Source organism: Fistularia commersonii, chromosome 1 (assembly GCF_037954325.1).
Source record: "Fistularia commersonii isolate RoL2024-O1a breed Wild chromosome 1, RoL_Fcom_v1.0, whole genome shotgun sequence".
NCBI classification, from domain to species: domain Eukaryota; kingdom Metazoa; phylum Chordata; class Actinopteri; order Syngnathiformes; family Fistulariidae; genus Fistularia; species Fistularia commersonii.
In genome coordinates, this window is record NC_141284.1 from 29233584 (window position 1) to 29252756 (window position 19173).

General features: G+C 48.9%; 2 protein-coding genes across 2 annotated transcripts; both read left to right on the forward strand.

Moving 5' to 3' along the window:
- The first annotated feature begins 15 nt into the window (after window positions 1–15).
- Window positions 16–2844, forward strand: kcnk3b (potassium channel, subfamily K, member 3b). The gene is made up of 2 exons (XM_086162890.1): window positions 16–527; window positions 1835–2844. The coding sequence occupies exons 1-2, from the start codon at window positions 245–247 to the stop codon at window positions 2686–2688; spliced, it is 1137 nt and encodes a 378-aa protein (XP_086019016.1). The 5' UTR covers window positions 16–244; the 3' UTR covers window positions 2689–2844.
- Window positions 2845–10564: 7720 nt separating this feature from the next.
- On the forward strand, window positions 10565–14760 carry marc1 (mitochondrial amidoxime reducing component 1). The gene is made up of 7 exons (XM_086163021.1): window positions 10565–10836; window positions 11894–12064; window positions 12357–12519; window positions 13007–13147; window positions 13348–13409; window positions 13583–13654; window positions 14080–14760. Exons 1-7 carry the CDS (start codon window positions 10598–10600, stop codon window positions 14204–14206), a joined length of 975 nt encoding a protein of 324 aa, XP_086019147.1. The 5' UTR covers window positions 10565–10597; the 3' UTR covers window positions 14207–14760.
- Window positions 14761–19173: the final 4413 nt, after the last annotated feature.

The window sequence follows — 19173 nt, forward strand, 5'->3', positions numbered from 1 at the left end:
TATTACCGTTTAATGACTACTTTTTTTTTGCAGCCTCTAAATATAAACCGGTGACAAATAATCCAAATACAGTAGCGACCCCAACTGTGCTGAGGGGGAGGTGCCGAGAGAACGGCTCCGTCTCCAAACTCTCCTCTGCCGGATCCGGAGAAAGATCGGCTCGGCTGCGGAATCGGAAAAAAAAGAGGGGGAAGGAAGGAAGGAAGGAAGGAAGGAAGGAAGGAAGGAAGGAGCGCGTGAGAGGATGAAGAGGCAGAACGCGCGAACCCTCGCCCTCATCGTCAGCATCCTCACCTACCTGGTGGTGGGAGCCGCCGTGTTCCAGAGCCTGGAGTCCCGGCAGGAGGAGGCGCACAAGAGGAGGCTGGACGCCAGGAGGTCCGAGCTGATGCGGAGGTACAACCTGAGCAGGACGGGCTTGGAGGAGCTGGAGCAGGTGGTGCTGCAGCTCAAGCCGCACAAGGCGGGGGTGCAGTGGAGGTTCGCCGGCTCCTTCTACTTTGCCATCACGGTGATCACGACCATAGGTGGGTGACCCCGGCGAGGGGGGGGGCGGGGGGGTACAGCTCCGCAACTTGACGTTTCAAGTTGGAAAAGCTGAATCGTGAGGCTCGTCTGTTTGCGGATGCAAATAGTCTGGAAAATGTGTTCCGAGCTGCTGTCGGTGACAGTCATTTCTGCTCAGCCTTTTTTCCTCTTTTTAACTCATTTTTCATTTTGAAATAGTCGGGGGTCTTTCTTCCCACGATGATTACATTACATTACATCAAATTACATCACATTACATTTGGCAGACGCTTTTATCCAAAGCGACTTACAATAGAGGACATAAGCACTGCAAATAAGTAAGGAATGTTGGCTTACTTATCGATGAATTTATATTTGCCATTTTAATTTGAGGTTAAAAAAAAAAAGCTGGACATTTAGAAGATTTCCATTTTTCCCGGGGGGGATTTTTCAAACTTTTTATTTATTTTAAACTATTTACTCACTGAACCCTCCCACATATGTGTTAGCAAAAAATACGTTGTCCGATTTCCCCTCGGGGATAAGCGAAGTGTATTCCGATTCTGATATTTGCACTCGATGACCCAATATTTACTGATACCGATCTTAAATTAACATCGACGTCAACAAGAAATCTTCCGAAAAATCGGGTACGAATTTGGGTGACATTCATTAAACAAAATGCTTATAATCAATTAATTAAAAAATGGACGGTAAATTAACCCCTGTGTTGCCAAATGGATCCCTTGAGGTTTATTTTTCCCGGATCTGCATTGAATCACAGAGACATTTAATAAAGTGATTACGTGTTCATTTGTAGAAAGTCATCTCAAATCAAGACTCAAACCCTTTCACTGCTTTTAGACAAAGTCTTTATAAATGTTTGTTTTTTTTGCTTTCCTCTTAAATTGGGTGATTTTTTTTTACATTTTACGTTTCTTGTCTTTTTGGGAGGCGCGACGTTTTAGCCTTATCTTTTAAATTACAGTGATTTGCAAACATTTATCTTTCAATAGTCCTGTTTTTTAGGTTTAATTTAATTTTTCTTAAATAATCAATTTTACTGACTTTTTAACCCTTTTTTCTGCTTAATTTCATTTATCTTTTTTTTTCCCCACCACATTTTTAGGTCATGTCTCTGAGCCATCTGGTCGATTGATCGAGTTATTTATTTTCAGTTTGCATGTTGTGTGACAATATGTCAGTCAGGAAGGCGTGCGGAAGGATCCCCTCCTCAAGCGTCAACCTCTTTCATCCGATCAGCTGATCGCAAGAGTGTGACGTGTGTGTGACGTGTGCGTGTGTGTGTGTGTGTGTGTGTGCAAAGGTTACGGCCACGCCGCCCCCAGCACGGACTCGGGGAAGGTGTTCTGCATGTTCTACGCCCTCCTGGGGATCCCGCTCACCCTGGTGATGTTCCAGAGCCTCGGCGAGCGGATCAACACGCTGGTCCGGCACCTGCTGCACCAGGCCAAGAGGTGCGTGGGCCTGCGCCACACCGAGGTCTCCATGGCCAACATGGTGGCCGTGGGCTTCTTCTCCTGCCTGAGCACGCTGTGCGTGGGCGCGGCGGCGTTCTCCCGCAGCGAGGGCTGGAGCTTCCTGCACGCCTTCTACTACTGCTTCATCACGCTGACCACCATCGGCTTCGGGGACTACGTGGCGCTGCAGCGGGACGACGCGCTGCAGCGCCACCCGCGCTACGTGGCCTTCTGCTTCGTCTACATCCTGACGGGCCTGACGGTGATCGGCGCCTTCCTCAACCTGGTGGTGCTGCGCTTCCTCACCATCAACGCGGAGGACGAGGCGCGGGACGCCGAGCGGAAGGCGGCCGCGGGGAAGACTTTCGGCGGGGAGGCGGCGCGCCTGGTGCCGCTCGCGCCGCGCGCCGGTCCGGCCGAGGCGCGGGACTTACACGGCGCCTACACCGAGGTGCTCCACTTCCAGACCATCTGCTCCTGCCTGTGGTACCGCAGCAAAGACGGCGCCCGCGGCTCGCCGGGAACCCCCCCGGAGCTCGCCCTCTCCGACCCCTACCTGCCGCGGGACGCGCTCTACGCCGAGCCGGCGTCCACGGGCTGCGTGTGCGGCCCGCGCCGCTGCGCCGGCGTCGGCTCCATCGCGTCGGGGCTCCACTTCCTGTCCCCCTTCAGGGTCTTCAAGAGGCGCAGCTCCGTCTAGAGAACCTCAACCACAGAAGGCTGGGGCGGGGGGGCCGGACCGCTCAAAGCAATCGGTGCTAAATCGTCTCAAACGCCAGGGAGAAATGAACGCTCGTGCACGTGTGCGCAGGCGCCGTGACCTGCGTTTGCGTAGCCGAGGTTTTTTTCGGCCAGGTTTGAAGGCAAGGCGGCGCAAGGCGGCGCAAGGCGGGCGCAAGGCGGCGCAAGGCGGCGCAAGGCGGCGCAAGGCGGCGCAAGGCGGCGCAAGGCGGCGCATGCGTCGGCTGGAACGCCGGACTTTCCAGCCATGCGTTCGAGGTCAAGGGTCAAAGGTCGCGCCGGCAACATCGGCGTCCCGTGACGGGCCGTAAGTCGCCGGCGCGGCTGAGGAGAGAAGCAGTTTAACTGTTCCACTACCGGATCCAGCAGGTTTTTTTTAAATAAAAGTTTTGTTTATTTAAGTATTATTTAGATTTTGCGTTTGTTTAATTTGATGTCATTTTTTCAGGCAAAGAAGAATAGCTTCAACTAAGTTGCCAGGAAATTATAAAAATAAGTTCAAGAGATTTTTTTTTACACAATACAATGAAAAGTTAAAAAAAAAAACAACAACTTTTTATCTCATTTGAGATTCTTACATTTGTCTTCAGAAGTTGTTTTGGTTGCTTTATATTATTCTATTTTTTGTAGTTTGATTTTCAACAAGCAAGGCAGACAAAATCATAAATAAAGAAGGAAGAAAAACATCAGCGAGAAAATAAGAAAGCAGGAAGTGAACTGGCAGGCTGGTTTCTTTAGATTTTTACTATTTTCACATCTTAAACGATACGACAGCAATAATTACATTTAAAGCCAGAAAGGAACAAAATGAAATTTTATGTTATTTTTAGCATTTTCGAATTTTTCTGGCTCAGTCCAGCAGAGCGGTGACTAATGCAGCACTTTTAAGTTGCCTTACACTCACATGGTGACTCTGACACACACACACACACACACACATGCACACACACACACACCCACACACACACACCCACACAAACCCTGCACCTTCACCTGACTCACCGGTGTTGCTACCTCTTCTGGTAATCAGTCACAAAGTGCTAAATTATGTAACGTGGAAAGTTGAGAAGGAGGGAAAAAATCTGTATCAGTAAAGAACTACAATGATCACGAGTACACACTCAGGAACACACACACACACACACACACACACACACACACACACACACACACACACCACGTGGTCTTTGCTCAGCGCCGTGACGAAGCACTTGTGCCGAAATGATTCAGGCCCTCCAGCGGGCCTCGTGGGCGTCCTCGCCGCCGGTCGCTGAGGTTCCCTACAATGCGAGGAGCTCCGGCGGGTCGGGGGGGTCGGGGGGTCAGGGGGGCGCAGGGGGACTCCGGGAGATCTTCACCGGCCGTTGTCTTCTCTTGATAAAAGATCTAGTGGAAGCCTCTTACTGGAGCAAAAGCACGGCGAGCAGCTTCACGGTCGCTGTCGATCCTCAGGGTTTCCATCTGGGCGGGACTTTAGCTCTTTACTCGTCAGTGGGCGCTGGGGTGGAGAGCGGAGCCGCCACTGGGGTGGAGAGCCGAGCCGCCACTGAGGATACAGAAACCGGATCGAAACGCTTACGAAGAAGCAAATCATGAAAAGTTGTCCAAACTTGGCAAGACGGCAAACCTTTGTCGGCGCCGCCATCGTTGTATTTAAATTGTATTCGAAGGTTCGTCGGCTCGCACGTCCTCTCTGGCGGAGGAGGAGGCGGGGGAGTTCTCGTCTTTTCTGATTGCTGTCAAATATTTCTGAATGACGGGAGACCGGAAAGTTTGCGGCGAGGTTTGACGGATGTCTCAGATTGCAAATCAGATGATTTAGCAAAATTACAAAATCATTATTCTTGCTTTTTGGAAATTGAGGGAAATGGAACGTACCAAGAAATAAGTTTGGACGGCGGCTGCAATAACATTACAAAACTACCGGACTAATTAATCAATGCACAAATGCATCATAGTGTTGTACTCTGGCGGCGCGGCTTCTCCTGTTTCTGCGTCCGACCCCAAGATACAGCAGCGAGAAGTTTGTGAGCCAAACCTTGACGAAGGCGCTGGTTTTGCCGCGAGCAGGTTCTGGGTTGAATTGTGTCCGGGTTCTCTATGTTCTTGTCCCGCCCTCATGGCGTCTTCCTTGTTTTGCTCCCACACGTCAAAAACAGTCCGCAGATTCCTTGAAGTCTCTAAATTGGCCAGAATGAAGTTGTGAACGCCCGGGTTACGTCTGACCTCCGGCCCGGTGTCAGCCGGGTTCGGCCCGGCGACCCGCCGAGCAGGAGAGACGACTCTCAGGCCGACGGCGGGCAAACGGGCGTTTCGGATTTCGGGCGAACGGAGCCGTTCCAGTCGCATCTAGGTCAAACGGGACTCGGGGTGTCTTTAGCAGGCGTTGCAGCGAGCGGATGGGAGGGTTTTACCTCTTTTGCACCGCCGATCAGAATCTGCCCGTCGATCGGAGGCCATCATGCCTCCACAGACTCTGACCGCCAGCAAATCATTCTTTTAGATATTTCCTTTTTTACTGGAATGTACGCAGAAGCCGAAACATTCCCCCCACCGAGGATTCACTGACGTGCGCGTGCGCGGCTCCGAGTAACACCGACCTTCACTGAAAAGCATCTTTTGGCACATTTTGATGAAATCTCAGAGAACGTGTCAATCGTAAGACATCGACCCAAGCGATGTTTTCTTTACCCAGCAAGATATCCATCCCGGTGACCTGCTGTACAGCATCGTCTTTGAAAACAACACGGATGAGGGCAAAGGAATAGAATTCAATGAAAATGAGGAAAAGCATTCAAAAAAGACCATAAAGGATGAATGTTAGGCAGCGAGTCATTTTTCTGTCACCATTTTAGCCATAACTACACCGATTTTAAACAAAATCACCGCCTCACGCTTATAAACTCACCGACCGGCTCTAATCACTCCAAAAAATGTCAACGACTGTGACCCGCATAGCAGCTTTTGGGTTTTATTGTCGTTTTCCCTTCGACTAATCATCGGCTATAATTATCGTAATCCACATGCAAGCCTTCTAAAATTAATTTCCACACGAGACATCGGGGAGCGGCTGCTCTCTCGCTGGGCTCCGGCAGCTCGGAAACATGAGGCGGGCCAGAAAAAGCAGCAGAACGTATAGAAAAGCCCGGCCGGCCCAGATGGTCCCACCTGGGGAGCTTGTCTGAGGTCCAGTTCCGGACGACCTACAGCAGGTTAGTCACGGCTTCAGAGTGACGGTGTGTCAGTTTGTGGCAGAACATATAGTCTCCATCATCACACACACACACACACACACACACATGCACACCACACACGCACGCCCACACACACACACACACACACAAACACACACACACAGGACCGAAGCAAACACAAAGCCTGTCCCTGTTGTTGAGCTCACCCACAAAAATGGCAAATTCTACAGAATGATTGTCTTCCAATAATACTCTGGCAGCATCATGTTATTCTGCTTTTTGGAACTCGTGTAATGGATTACCTGTTCGGTTTTCCTTTTTAATGGCAAACTTTATGCCAAACTGCTCGTGGTGAACCGAGGACCTCCGCGGCGACGGGACGCACGAGATTCGAAAGAACCGGAAGAAGCTGCTTTGTCTGATTTCGCTGAAATGATAAAGTATGTCGGCTGCACGGGGAGAAACGTTCGGTTTTATTTTAAGTTGATATTTGTCTTATCTCACTATCTTTGTTGTAGCGGTTTAAAAAATCAAACTCACAAGAAAATTAAATCACCAAAGTTATTTTTAAACCAAAGAAAATCCCATTCCTGCCAGAAACTAGCAAGAGTTTGAGTTTAAACGGGGTTTCTTGTTGAAAAATCTTCTCAAATGTGTTCACTTGAAGACGCTTCAGCCCTCCTCCAGACGCTTTCCCAGTTCTGACGGCCGGTGTGGAGCTCCCTGATAGAAATGGGAATAAAAGTCATAAAAAACCCGCAAGAACTTTTGCTCAAAAGAAAGACGGCATCCAAAAAAAAAAGAAAAAAAAAAAGACCCACAAATAAAAGACCCACCGTCCAACTCTGAGTTCTGGAGCGCGTTACGTTCATCGCCAGGACGGCTTCGCCCGTCCGCCTGAACCGGACCGGGGCTCGCGGCGAGCCAATGACTAAACAGATAATACGCCAGGGACGAGCGAGGATGAGCCACACGGGCCGGACCGCCCTGCACGCCTTGCAGAGAATGAACGGACTAATTATATCTTGTTATCCAAAATGTGTGTGCCACCGCAACATCAAACCAGCTGGCGAGGCCTGGCCGGGCGCCCCGAGATCAGCCTCCGGCCATTAGACGCTCTCAGAACCGAAACAGAAGGAGCATCCACTCGACAAATCCCTGTATTGACCCCCCGCGTCCGGAGCATCTGCTGTTTATACTCGGGCCTCGGACCCGGGTATCTGTGTCAAGGACAGAAATAGTTCCCCCGAGAAGGTCGGCGGCGCCATTACGTCACCGCTCGCGGGGTTTCAAAAGATTGTGTCCGTCAGGTGGCGCAGCCAGCAAACAGACTGTGGAAGCTCGGGCCGGTTCGGTTTGATCCTTTTCACTTGATCTTATTAAAGTTCTTTCCCTCTAAATATGTTTCCCCACATTCTTCTGGGCTTCACTGAGGAGAAACAATGTTAGCCAAGACTTTGACATACAAAGTATGCAAATGCAAAACAGGTACTTGAAGCCTACAAGTCACAACCCTGAGCGGACATGTGTGTGTGTGTGTGTGTGTGTGTGTGTGTGTGTGTGAGCATGCATGTGAGAGAGCCTCTGCTGAAGTGCCAGAGCTTTTGGGCTTGTTTTCTTTCCCCTCGCAGAGCAAACAAAGCCGATGAAAGTTTGTTCCGAGTTCAGAAGGTGCAAAGTAGGACTGTGTGGAGCAGGTTCATCAGCGGCTCAGAGACTCGGAGACTCGGCGACTCAGAGACTAACTGACTCCTAGTTTCAGAGACTCAGGGACTCAGAGACTCAGAGACTTGGAGATTTGAAGACTCAGAGACTCAGAGATTCAAAGACTCAGTGATTCAGAGACTCAGAGACTCAGAGACTCGGAGACTCAGATACTTGGAGATTCAGAGACTCAGAGACTCGGAGTCAGTCCTCAAGGAGGATCGCACACTGTTTTAAACATTCCCAGGCTGTGGCGAGGGCTACAGACCCCCACGGACTCAAAGCCTGCACCGTGGACCACCCCTGTATCATAACGTGCTGTTGTCTGTGATATTATTAATCATCTTTTATTATTTTTACAATTTTTAGTACATTAGGACCATGGTAGAAACGCCATGGAGGCGGCGTGGCGCAGGAGGCTCGGCAATCGCCTTTGGAAGTGAACATTCCTGGTTGGATTCCCGGCTCCTCCCGGCGTGTCGGAGCGTTGCTGAGCAACACATTGAAGCGGTGGCTGCTCCTCTGCAGCCTCCTGCTCATGTTCAGCCATGATGGCTTCACTGAGGACCAACACTTTACCCATGGGGATTAATAAAGGATAGATTATTATTTCAATCCCCTGAATGTGTCATTGAAAGATGACTTTGAAAAAAAACAAAAGAAAAAAAAAAACAACCTATTTCACATATATATATATATAGATATATACATTTATACATATCGACTGAAAAAGTAGCAGCGCCCGTTAGCTCTTCCAGCTCCTCCTTCAAGCGTCACATGCGTCCGGGGGGAAGCGGCGAGCGAGCGGCCGCGGGTCGGCAGGAAGTTTGGAACCTCCACAGGATATTTCCCGCCCCCGCCTTCTCTTCTTTTCCCTTGGAGAGCGCTGATGACTTACATCGCTCCCTTTGTTTCCCTCGGACAGGAAATTGCACTCTAAAGTAGCACTGTGTTGTGTTATTCTGGCATTCTGTATCTTTCCTTGTCCCGCCATGATATATCCAAATAATCCTCACAACATTACTATCACTATTAACACCCCATGTTCTTCATTTACAGAAAAGAAGAAGGCAACAATGACTGTGGTGATGGACAACAAAATGAGAGAAGTGCCAAGACTGACCTTTTCTTCCTGATCAAATTTTTCCAATCTGGACATTCAGGTGACACCTGAAAAGATGAGATTTGTGAAAACATGACGTTGCAAAAATGTCACTTGCTGTGTTGGACACTTGATCTATTCACAGGGTTTTTCACTGTGTTCTGCTCAAAGTGCAATTTTTAAAGTGTTAACTAATTTACAATGAATAAATGATAAATGATGGGACTATATTGGTAGATGGATGCTGGAATCGGAGGTCTAGAAGAAGACCAAGGAGAAGATGGATGGACGTGGAGAGAGAGGATATGAAGGTAGTTGGTGTGAGAGAGGAGGATCCAGAGAACAGGGTTGGATGGAGGAGGTGGACTCACTGTGGAGACCCTGAAGGGAAAAGACCAAAGGAGAAGAAGATGCTTCAAACATGAGTAAATCAAAAAATCTGTGCAGATTTGATACAGGGTTTGATGTTTGGGAAAAACCAACATTTAATTTGTATCTGATAGTTTCCTATATACTTAGTTACAATCAGAGTGACATGCTCATGAATTAATTCATGTATATCAGCAAAATCGGTACAGCTTAAACAATTGTTTGGGTGGTAAACTGGTTTCACCCATCATGGGTTGATAACATTACAGACACACTTGACTTTTTTTTCTCCCCCCTTTTTTTTTACTGCTCATACAATTTCTCCAATTATTTATTATTGTTATGTTTTACTTGAAACTCTGGCACAACAATTTCCTTCGAGATAAATAAAGTTATTCAAAGGAAAGGTGTACAAGACAGTGGTGAGACCAGCGATGCTGGATGGACTAGAAACTGTTCCAATGACCAAAAGACAGCAGGCAGAACTAGAGGTTGCAGAGATGAAGATGCTGAGGTTCTCTTTGGGAGTGACCAGGATGGAGAGGATCAGGAATGAGTCCATCAGAGGAACGGCACATGTTCGATGTTTTGGAGAGAAGGTCAGAGAAGCCAGACTGAGATGGTTGGGTCATGGACAGAGGAGGGATAGAGAATATATTGGTAGACGGATGCTGGAATTGGAGCTGCCAGGCAAGAGGTCTGGAGGAAGACCAAAGAGAAGATTTATGGACGTCGTGAGAGAAGATATGAAGGTAGTTGGTGTGAGAGAGGAGGATCCAGAGAATAGGGTGAGATGGAGAAGGTTGACTCGCTGTGGCAACACCTGAAGGGAAAAGCCGAAAGAAGAAGAAGAAGATTTATTATTGTTATGTTTTACTTGAAACTCTGGCACAACAATTTCCTTCAGGATAAATAAAGTTGTTCTTATTCTTATTCTTATTCTTAATGTAGCATATCTTTCTTTTCTTGTTCCGATTGTAAGCAGTAACCACAATAGATGCTTAGGGCTCTTATTGTGAAACCCTAAGAGAGGGCGGCAGTGTGGCATGCTGCGGGTTTGGAAAACTGACGGTGCAACGGACTTGAACAAGAATAAAAAGAGACGGGATCGTTACCCCAGAGAGCTCTGGAGTCTTCGCTTTAATTGTTTTGTGGATTCATTGAATCAGGCCACTTCCCCCAATAACTCGGCTACATTATTCTTATTCTTATTCTTATTCTTATTCTTATTCTTATTCTTATTCTTATTCTTAAACGTTTTCCATTCATTATGATGAGAGTTAGACGAGATAGAAGTGTATGTTGTCTTTTTTTAATTTTTTTTTTTTTTTTGCCGGGAAACAGATTTTTCGAACCGGAAGTTTAACGTTTGTGGGCGGAGTCTGTCTGGGGGCGTGGCCTGTCCGGGGGCGTGGTGTAGCCAGGGGGCGTGGCCTGTCCGGTAGAAGTCCACTGGACGGGGCGGAGCTTCGGGCGCACAAACTTTGCTCTCCGTCTCGATGGCCGGGAGAGAAACGCTGGCCGGCGCTTTGGCGCACAACAAAACCGCCGTGCTCGTCGCGGCCGCCGCGCTGGGGCTGGGACTCGGATATAAATACTTTAGGACGCCAGAAAAACTGGTCCGAGTGGGAGTCGTGTCGCAGCTCCTCGTCCACCCCCTCAAGTCCGGCAAAGCGCTGTCGGTGTCCGCGGCGGAGTGCCGCCCGCTCGGCCTGGCGTGCGGGGAGCTGCGGGATCGGTGAGTGACGGCGTGAAAAGCCCATGGCGAACGGTATCAAAGCTGTCATAAAAGGAAAAAAAAAGTCCCGTGGGACGTTTAGCGTGCGGGGTGACCGTGGTGGTTTCCGTTCACGCACACCGGGACGTGAAAACTGCACATCCCAGGATGCACCTGGAGGAGGAGCGATGACGCGACACCAACCGTCAGTGCTGTGAAATAGAGACGTCGGCGCTCAAATTAAAGTTATCAAGAAAATATATTGGGAAAAAAATAAGCCAAAGCCTTCTGTCAGATCAGTTAAATGCAAAGAGATCAGATGTTACCCAGAAGGTAACATCTGATGGCCCCCGGATGACCAAAGTAACAATATCACAACAATAGCACTTTCAACTTGCAAAATACATATTTTATTGCCTGTTTATATATTTTATAGTTATTTTATCTGTATATTTTATATATATATTGTCTATTTTATACAGTTTTATATTTGTATTGCCCAGGACTACAGATGGAAATTAGCTATGAGCTATAATCTGGTACAAACATCTCTGCCTCTGTGCTTAATGTATTTGTACACTGTCCTAATAAACTTCTAAACAAACAAACAAAGCACCGTTAGAAATACAATTTGGAAAGTAAGGTCTTGGTTGTCATCGTCAGTTGTTTTTAACTCCTACCTGGACGGTTTCTCGTCACATCTGCAGCTCCATAGAGAAACTCCTCTGAACTTTCTGCCATTTAAGATAACAATGAAGTAAGTAACATAAACTGCGAAGCGTGTTGACGCTAAGAGGGGACGTAACCCAAGTCTGTATCGCAGTGAAGATTCATCCCAGGAAAAACTGATGAAGGAAACAAACATCTGTTTTAATTTCTCGGCCAGGTTCCCGCTTAAATGACCCCCGATCGGGAAAGTCCAACCCGAGATGCAAACCTGGGATTTCAGCACGATTCGGTCGCGATGTCGTCCGCTCCCTTTCCTTTTCGTAACGCCCGTGTTGACTTTGCCGGAAGTGTGAGAGTTTGGCATTTCGGACCCGGAGGCCGCAGGAAGTGACTGGCGTTTGACCGGCAGGCACTGGCTGGTGGTGACGGAGGACGGTCACATGGTGACGGGCCGGCAGGAACCCCGGCTGGTGCTGGTCTCTCTGACCTGCACGGGGAGGAAGGTGTGTCTGAACGGACCCGGCATGGAGGAGCTGAGTTTTCCAATCACACAGCCCGAAAACCCCGTCCTCAACTGCAGGTTCGGCTTCGGGATCTCACACCGCTGTTAAAAGATCGATATTTGGTTTTAACTGTAGATTCACGTGTGTGTAAAATATCGAAATCACTTCATGGATTTGTTTTGTTCCCCTTTGAGTTATCAAGGAAGCAAGACAATCCTCAAATAAATAAAGCAAAAACAATTCCAAAAACTATGAAGACATTGAATCGGATAGAATGTGAAGCTCTTCAGGGAATAATCCAACTTTAAAATCCGCAGTCAATAAGAAGGTCGTTCTCCTTTCGCTCCGACGCTTGTGTTTTGGCCGCAGGGTGTTCGGTGCCGACATCCAGGGCCGAGACTGCGGCGCAGAGGCGTCTCTCTGGCTGAGCCGGTACCTCGCGGCGGGTAAAACCTTTCGCCTGGTGCACTTCGAGCCCCAGATGCAGACCAGGAGGCCGATGGAGAGCGAGCCTCCCTTCTCGCCCGATCAGGTAAATTTCCCCCGCAGCCCGTCATGTCTGTTTGTCATTGGAGGGGAAACTGCAGGTCCGCCGTTCGGCTCAGATGGAACTCAAAACGCCTCCAACTTAAACACGGTACGTGTTCTGACCCGCGGCTCGGCCCGAACCGGCAAAAGGCTGCGTTTGCAGGTCGCCATGGTGACGGAAGCTGTGTATGGCGCGATCTGAGGATTTACTGACGAGAGATTGTTTGAATCTGGCTCATCAATCAAAGTAGAAGTCTGGCACGGCCCACATTTTTATACCACGAAAGATATAAAAGTACAGTTAATCATCCGGGACGGGAGTCGTTAACATAGAACTCATTTCAGACTGGATAAAAACACCTTTGAGAAAACTGTTTGTTGAGGCCAAACCGGTTCCCGACCCCTGCGGCACGGGAACAAAACCCGTCCCGAACCCACGGCTGTATTTTCTGTCTGATAATTGTCGTGGGGTTCCCCGCCTCCCCCGTCAGGTGGCGTACCCAGACGCCGGACCCGTGATGCTTCTGTCCGAGGCCTCCGTCAGGAACCTCAGCAGCAAGCTGGAGGGCGACGTGACCGCCGAACGTTTCCGCCCCAACATCGTCGTCAGCGACTGCGAAGCCTTCGACGAAGTACGGATCCCGGCCACCTCCGGCTCTATATCTTTGTTAGACTGTGTTGGACGGAGGGCCGCGCGCCGCCTTCGTGCATCTCCAAACAGAAGGAGTCAGAACGGCACCGCGCGCTGACTAATACCTCGCCCTTTTCAGCTGCGAGCGGCTCGGGCTAATTTTATCTCCCAGCTCATCAACCAAATGCTCTGTTTCCTCAGGATTCGTGGGAGCTCATCCAGATTGGCGGCGTGCGGCTGCAGCGTGTAATGTCGTGTGGAAGGTAATGCGGCGCGTATTCCAACCGTTCGGCGAGTCCCGGGCCGCCGCCATGTGCGGTTTCATCTCCGGCAGACCGGCCCGGAAAGGAGTTGGCGACACAAAACGTTTCTATGTCTGAGTGCGGCTCGGTGGTTGCGATCTAACCCGCGCTCTGTTTTTTGGTTTGTTTTCCAGGTGTATTTTCACCACCGTCGACCCCGAAACTGGTATCATAAACAGAAAGGAGCCCCTGGAAACGCTGAAAAGGTACAATATTTACTTGTTAATCTCTTTAAGGGGCATTTCGGAGATCGTCATCCCCCCGCGTTGAATGATAATGAAAGTGAACTTGGAAAAAAAAAAAAATATTCTGGCGCTCGAACGACAAAGTGGATTTATTAATCGACTGTGTCGTGATTGGAAAAACAGCCACGTGAGCGAGCGGTCCTCCAGACCACTAGAGGGCGCCATATGCTTCTGCTTGTTCTGCAACACACACACACGCAAACGCACATGCAATATTGCGGCGAAGGTGCAATGGATGAGGCAATAGTACGAAAGGAAATAGAAATAAAAATGTCAAAAGTCCCGGCGCAGATGCAGAGTCCTGAGATGTTCATGACCGAGTATGTCTGAGTTGTCCTGTTTCCGCCCGCTATCGGGCCTGACTTTGCGTCCCAATGCCACCGCAGCTACCGGCTGTGCAAACCGTCCGAGAAGCACATCTACAAATCGGCGCCGTTGTTCGGACAGCTGCTCTCTGTGAAGAAGACGGGGGTCCTGCGGGTCGGAGACGAGGTCTTCAAGATCAGCCGCTGAACGCCGGAGGTCACGGGCCGGGGAGGTGAAGACGTCGAAGACGAGGTGGTTGTAAGGAGCGCTGAAGCCGCACACGAACAAAAGCACTTAAACCCTACGTGGTATAAAAATGGCCCCTATCGATAATTCTTTTCCAATTTGTGCACGGGGAAAAGTAGCACTTTAAAATGGATCGTTCAGATACACGGAGCTAATGAACTGAGGTTAAAAGGTCGGGTTTAATGTGTTTAATACATGCATGAATGTATTGAAGATGTATTTTCTCCTACAAGCTGCACGCAGTCCACTGAGCTCTCGTGTCCCGGCTGGTTATTAATTATTTTTGATGTCTCGGCACGACCTGGTCCGACGCCGTTATTTGTGGATGGTCGGAAAAGAACGGCGAAACACTAATGGAGGGAAAAGAAACAGCTGGCTGAAGACACGCAACGTTGTCTCGGCGCTTGCTGACCGATCCCTCGTGGAAAGGTTTGCGTCCTGCTCGCTAAACAATGTTGTGAAGTCGCTCGGTCACCAAACGGTGTTTAATAAACGCAAGGTGTGATATATTTCATTACACCAGACTCCTTTTTTGAGATCATGTTTTTAGTTTTCCCACTGGTTGAGTTGGAATCCTGGTGCTCGTCATTCATTTCTAAAGAAGTCAAAAACAAAAAATATTTGCTTCATGAATTTCATGGGAAAACCAATAGGATTGCATTTTTACATATTTTTAATGGATAATTGATATGACAATATCTCCCCCCCCCACACACACACACACACATTGAAGACATTGAAAAATGCTTGTATTGATAGTTTAACAGTTATTTCTTTATTAGAATATGTTTATCTTGCACAAGAGGAATATCACCGCTCCTCCAACAAACAATAACACAGCTCATAATGTTTAAATAAGTCTGATCCATGATAAGTCTTGAATAAAAGACAATAATGTTTCTAAATGAAGGGCTTTTGTTGGTTTTTTTTTTTTTTTTTTTTTTTACCAAATGCATAACAGGTTCTTACTCGTGACATATAAACGTATAAACCCATATAACAAGAGGGTGAGAAATATTGAGTGAAACACTTGTTTAAAGAGCAAATAACAGATTTGCATGAAAAAATAGGACAATAAAATAACTAAAACGTCAAGATTCAGCTTCAGTAGGTCATTCAATCTCTTTTGATCTCTTTGTCCAAATAGAGGCCGGAGATCACGATCGGTAAAGTGAAATCAGTCCATTTCAACAGATTATCTCTTAAATTAAAATCAAACAGTGAATAGATCCGTTATAACAGTGAGAAGAATTCCGATGGAATGCCAGACTGATGTTTGACATTGTTACGTAAACTATGATCTTTGTCTGATGTTGTTTATATGCTGTTTATATGCACAACATTGCAATCTGCAGCCCCGCCACGAGGTGGCGCTAAACCCCGCATGACCTGAGCGCAGAAAACTCCAAATCTGATCTTTAGTAGAAGGAGGGGAGTCCTGCTTCCCACCGGGGGTCACCCTCTCAGCTTGAATGATAACCGTGTTTGCTGACGTTTTGTGCCGACTAACTGTTTTCAGAGGACCAGGCCTTTTTGAAATGCTGGTTATTTTATTCTGACCTTCACCTCAACTCCACTCCCAAGTCTTCCCTTCTGAAACGGTCGCGGTGAGCTAATCTTACCCACTCGTGAAGTACAGCCCGTTCAGATGGTGTGACGCGCATCCTCGGCACTCAAACCCCCCGTCACAGATTCCCCCACGTGGTGGCTGGACGCGTGCATGGGGAGGGTGTCATCTGGTGGAGAGGAAATTTGAAAAAAGACTGACTGGATCTGATCCGGAGCAGATTAGAAGCGCCGGGACGGACAGGTGGCCGGAGCCTTGGGACTTGGAGGAGGACGACACCGGAGGGAAATGTGTCGGCGCGAGCCAGCCGACCTGCAGGCTGCGGCGCCAGGCGCCGCCGGGCCGCTGCGAACCTGCGAGACGGACCTGCCGCTTTGGCTCCGGTGCTCACATTTAACTCTTTGTATTTTTTCTTATTTGAGACCCCGGTGTAAACCACCCTGCGGTGTTCGCTTGTTTCGCTTTGGAGAGATTCTGCCTAAAATGAGTATTTGATTCCGGTAACCCTCCTCCCTTTGCTGCGTGTTCAGCTTCCTCCTCGGTGCCGGCTTGATCTCGCTGTCTTTTTATTTATGTTTGGGGCGTCTGGAGCCGCCATGGGGGACGGCGGCTCCACATCTGACATGGGAGTCGCTGTCCCGACCCGTTATATTAGCGATCTTTGGTCGTTCGGGCCGACCGCTGAGTTTTCGGTGAAATGAAGACAGAAAGAAAACACTTGATTTGAAGGCAGCACCTTTTTTTAACAAAAGCACCACCGGCCATAAACAAACATCTCGCTCATCCCTGTCGAGCACTTTTCCCAGCGTTGCGCTGCTGTGCAGGGCCACGCAAACCCTGCGGCGTCAGAGAAGGCGGCGCGTCAAACATACCCGAGGTTACCGAGCTTACTTGTACTTCCCCAACGGTCCCCCGCTTTTCCGCCGTCGCCGGTGAAAATGTACAAACGCCCATCCAGACCGAAGAGCAGCCGGCCACCGCTGTGGTCGGCGCCCGGCTCCTCGGCCTCTAACGTGACCCCGAAATCGACATGTAAAGGATGGAGTCGAAGAAACGAGGGATATTTCAGTTCGCCATGATTCCCGGCAGAAGATGGATGCCCTACTCTTCTCCATCGGTGAAAGGAGGCTGGACGCCCGCCGTCATGTCAGCTCAGAGCGTCTTTGCCTACCTTTTTCAAATAATAAAAATATCAAATGGACTTTCAAACAAATGGAAAAGGAGCTTGGATGAATATTTGAAGCAAACAAATGCTTGATTTTGAGCGACTCTGCGTCCAGTAAAACAGAAGGAGATCCAGTCACTTTTATTTACTTTGAAAATGAAAATATCTTTTCATTTCTCACGAGTCAAAACATTGATTAAGTATAGCCCGGAAACGGTTGGCGCGCACGTTTGAGGATTATTAGCCTACTGATACCATAGGCCACAGACAGTCATCGTGCTAAGCTAAGCTAAGCTAACGAGGGGGAGGCGGATTTCTTGCTTGTTTGTTTCTTATTTTTCCCCCCCGCTGTCAGTTTGATTGGAAACACTCACTCACACACAACGTTGCAGGCCAACTGGAGCAGATTAGTCAATAAAAACCGAGAGAATGGACTTCCTGCGGGCACGTCGGTGCCGGCTGTTTGCAGAACTGATCCCGTCTCCTGATCGCTTCAGCCCATCTTTTATTAGTTCGCTGTAGTGACTCGACAACGCCGGGAAATTCAAGGGATTTGCACGTCGCGCGCTACCGCCGAATGATCTCCGCAGCTCATTTCTGGGGCCTTTATTTCCAAGATCCCTCCCAGTTTTTCGTCGAAATGGATTTCAATCTGTGAGATGAAAATAGTCAGTCTTTTGGCTTTTATGGCGCTCGTGTGCTCAGATGGCTTTTCAAAGCGCACGCCGCGTATGAAAGCGCACGGAGGACGCCGCGTGTCGATGCAGGCTGCTTTGCGTTCACAGCCTCGGGTGAAAACCGCGCAGGGCTTTGCTGTCTTTGGGCTCGCCGAGATAAGTTGTCAGCCAATCTTACCAGGTTGTAAAACCCCAGCCGACGCTCGTACCTCTCAGAGAGCATCCGCCGCGTTCACGTCTTGTTTGGACACTCGACTCGCTCACTCTGACCTTCTGGGCTTTGAGGTCGACAAGGTTGGAGTAACAGATGAAGAAGCGGCCGTTGCATCTGTACGCCGGGTGGAAGGCCGGGTGGAAGGCCACGCCCGGGAAGCCCCGCTCGTCCCCGAGCGCCTCCCTGCTCACGTCCAGGAAGGCCCGTTCCAGTCGCTCCAGTCACTTTAGCCGCCTGCCGTCCGTCGAAGCCGACACGTTCGGCGACAAACATGTGGTACTTGTCGTCTCTGCTGTGCAGCATCAGCACAGGGTCCCTGAGGTTGTCGGCGGGGCCTCGGCAGCCCTCGGGGTCCACCTGGCCCAGGTTGCGGTTGAGGCCGGGGCTCCTGAGGACACGGGGGTAGCGGTAGTCCCGGTCGGGGAGGTCCGCCACGCCGCAGAACGGGGACGCATCCAGCTCGCTGCTGTCCCGCCGCCGCCGGTTCACCGTCAGGTACTTCACCACGCGGCGACGCTCCCGGTAGAACCCGGAGCAGAAGCTGAAGCAGAGGCCGGGAAGCTTCCTGACCGGAGCGCATCGGAGAGGTGGGCGGCGAAAGGCCAGCGCTCCTGGACGCCTCAAACCGAGGAAAAATACTGGTTACGCTCGCTCGCTCGCTCGCTCAGTACTATATTGGTACACGTTTGAAACCTTTCTGGTCTTTTCTGCTCATTGAGTCAACCCCCCTTCCAACACCCTACAATGACTACAATTATTTATTAGTGTTACTTGTTAAAGTATTTGTTGTGATGTTATACAACGTCATAAGATAAAGGTATTGTCTTTGAAAACTTTTCTTAAAAACTTGTCAGTATCACGGCACCACCGGTGTTACAGAGGCCTTGTCATTCACCATGAACTGATAATAATAATAATAATAATTCTTATTATTGTTTATCCTTTATTATTCCCCACGGGGAAATTGTTTCTCTGCAATGAAGCCATCGTGGATGAACATGAGCAGCGAGTAGGCTGCTAGTAAGCCTGGAGGTGCAGCCCTGGCAGGGCTATCTATCTATCTATCTATCTATCTATCTATCTGTCTGTCTGTCTGTCTGTCTGTCTGTCTGTCTGTCTATCTATCTATCTATCTATCTATCTATCTATCTATCTATCTATCCATCCATCCATCCATCCATCCATCCATCCATCCATCCATCCATCCATGCATGTATGTATGTATGTATGTATGTATGTATGTATGTAAACATCAAGAATAAAATGAAAAAAATCAATAAGAAAAAAGAGAATAACATATAATAA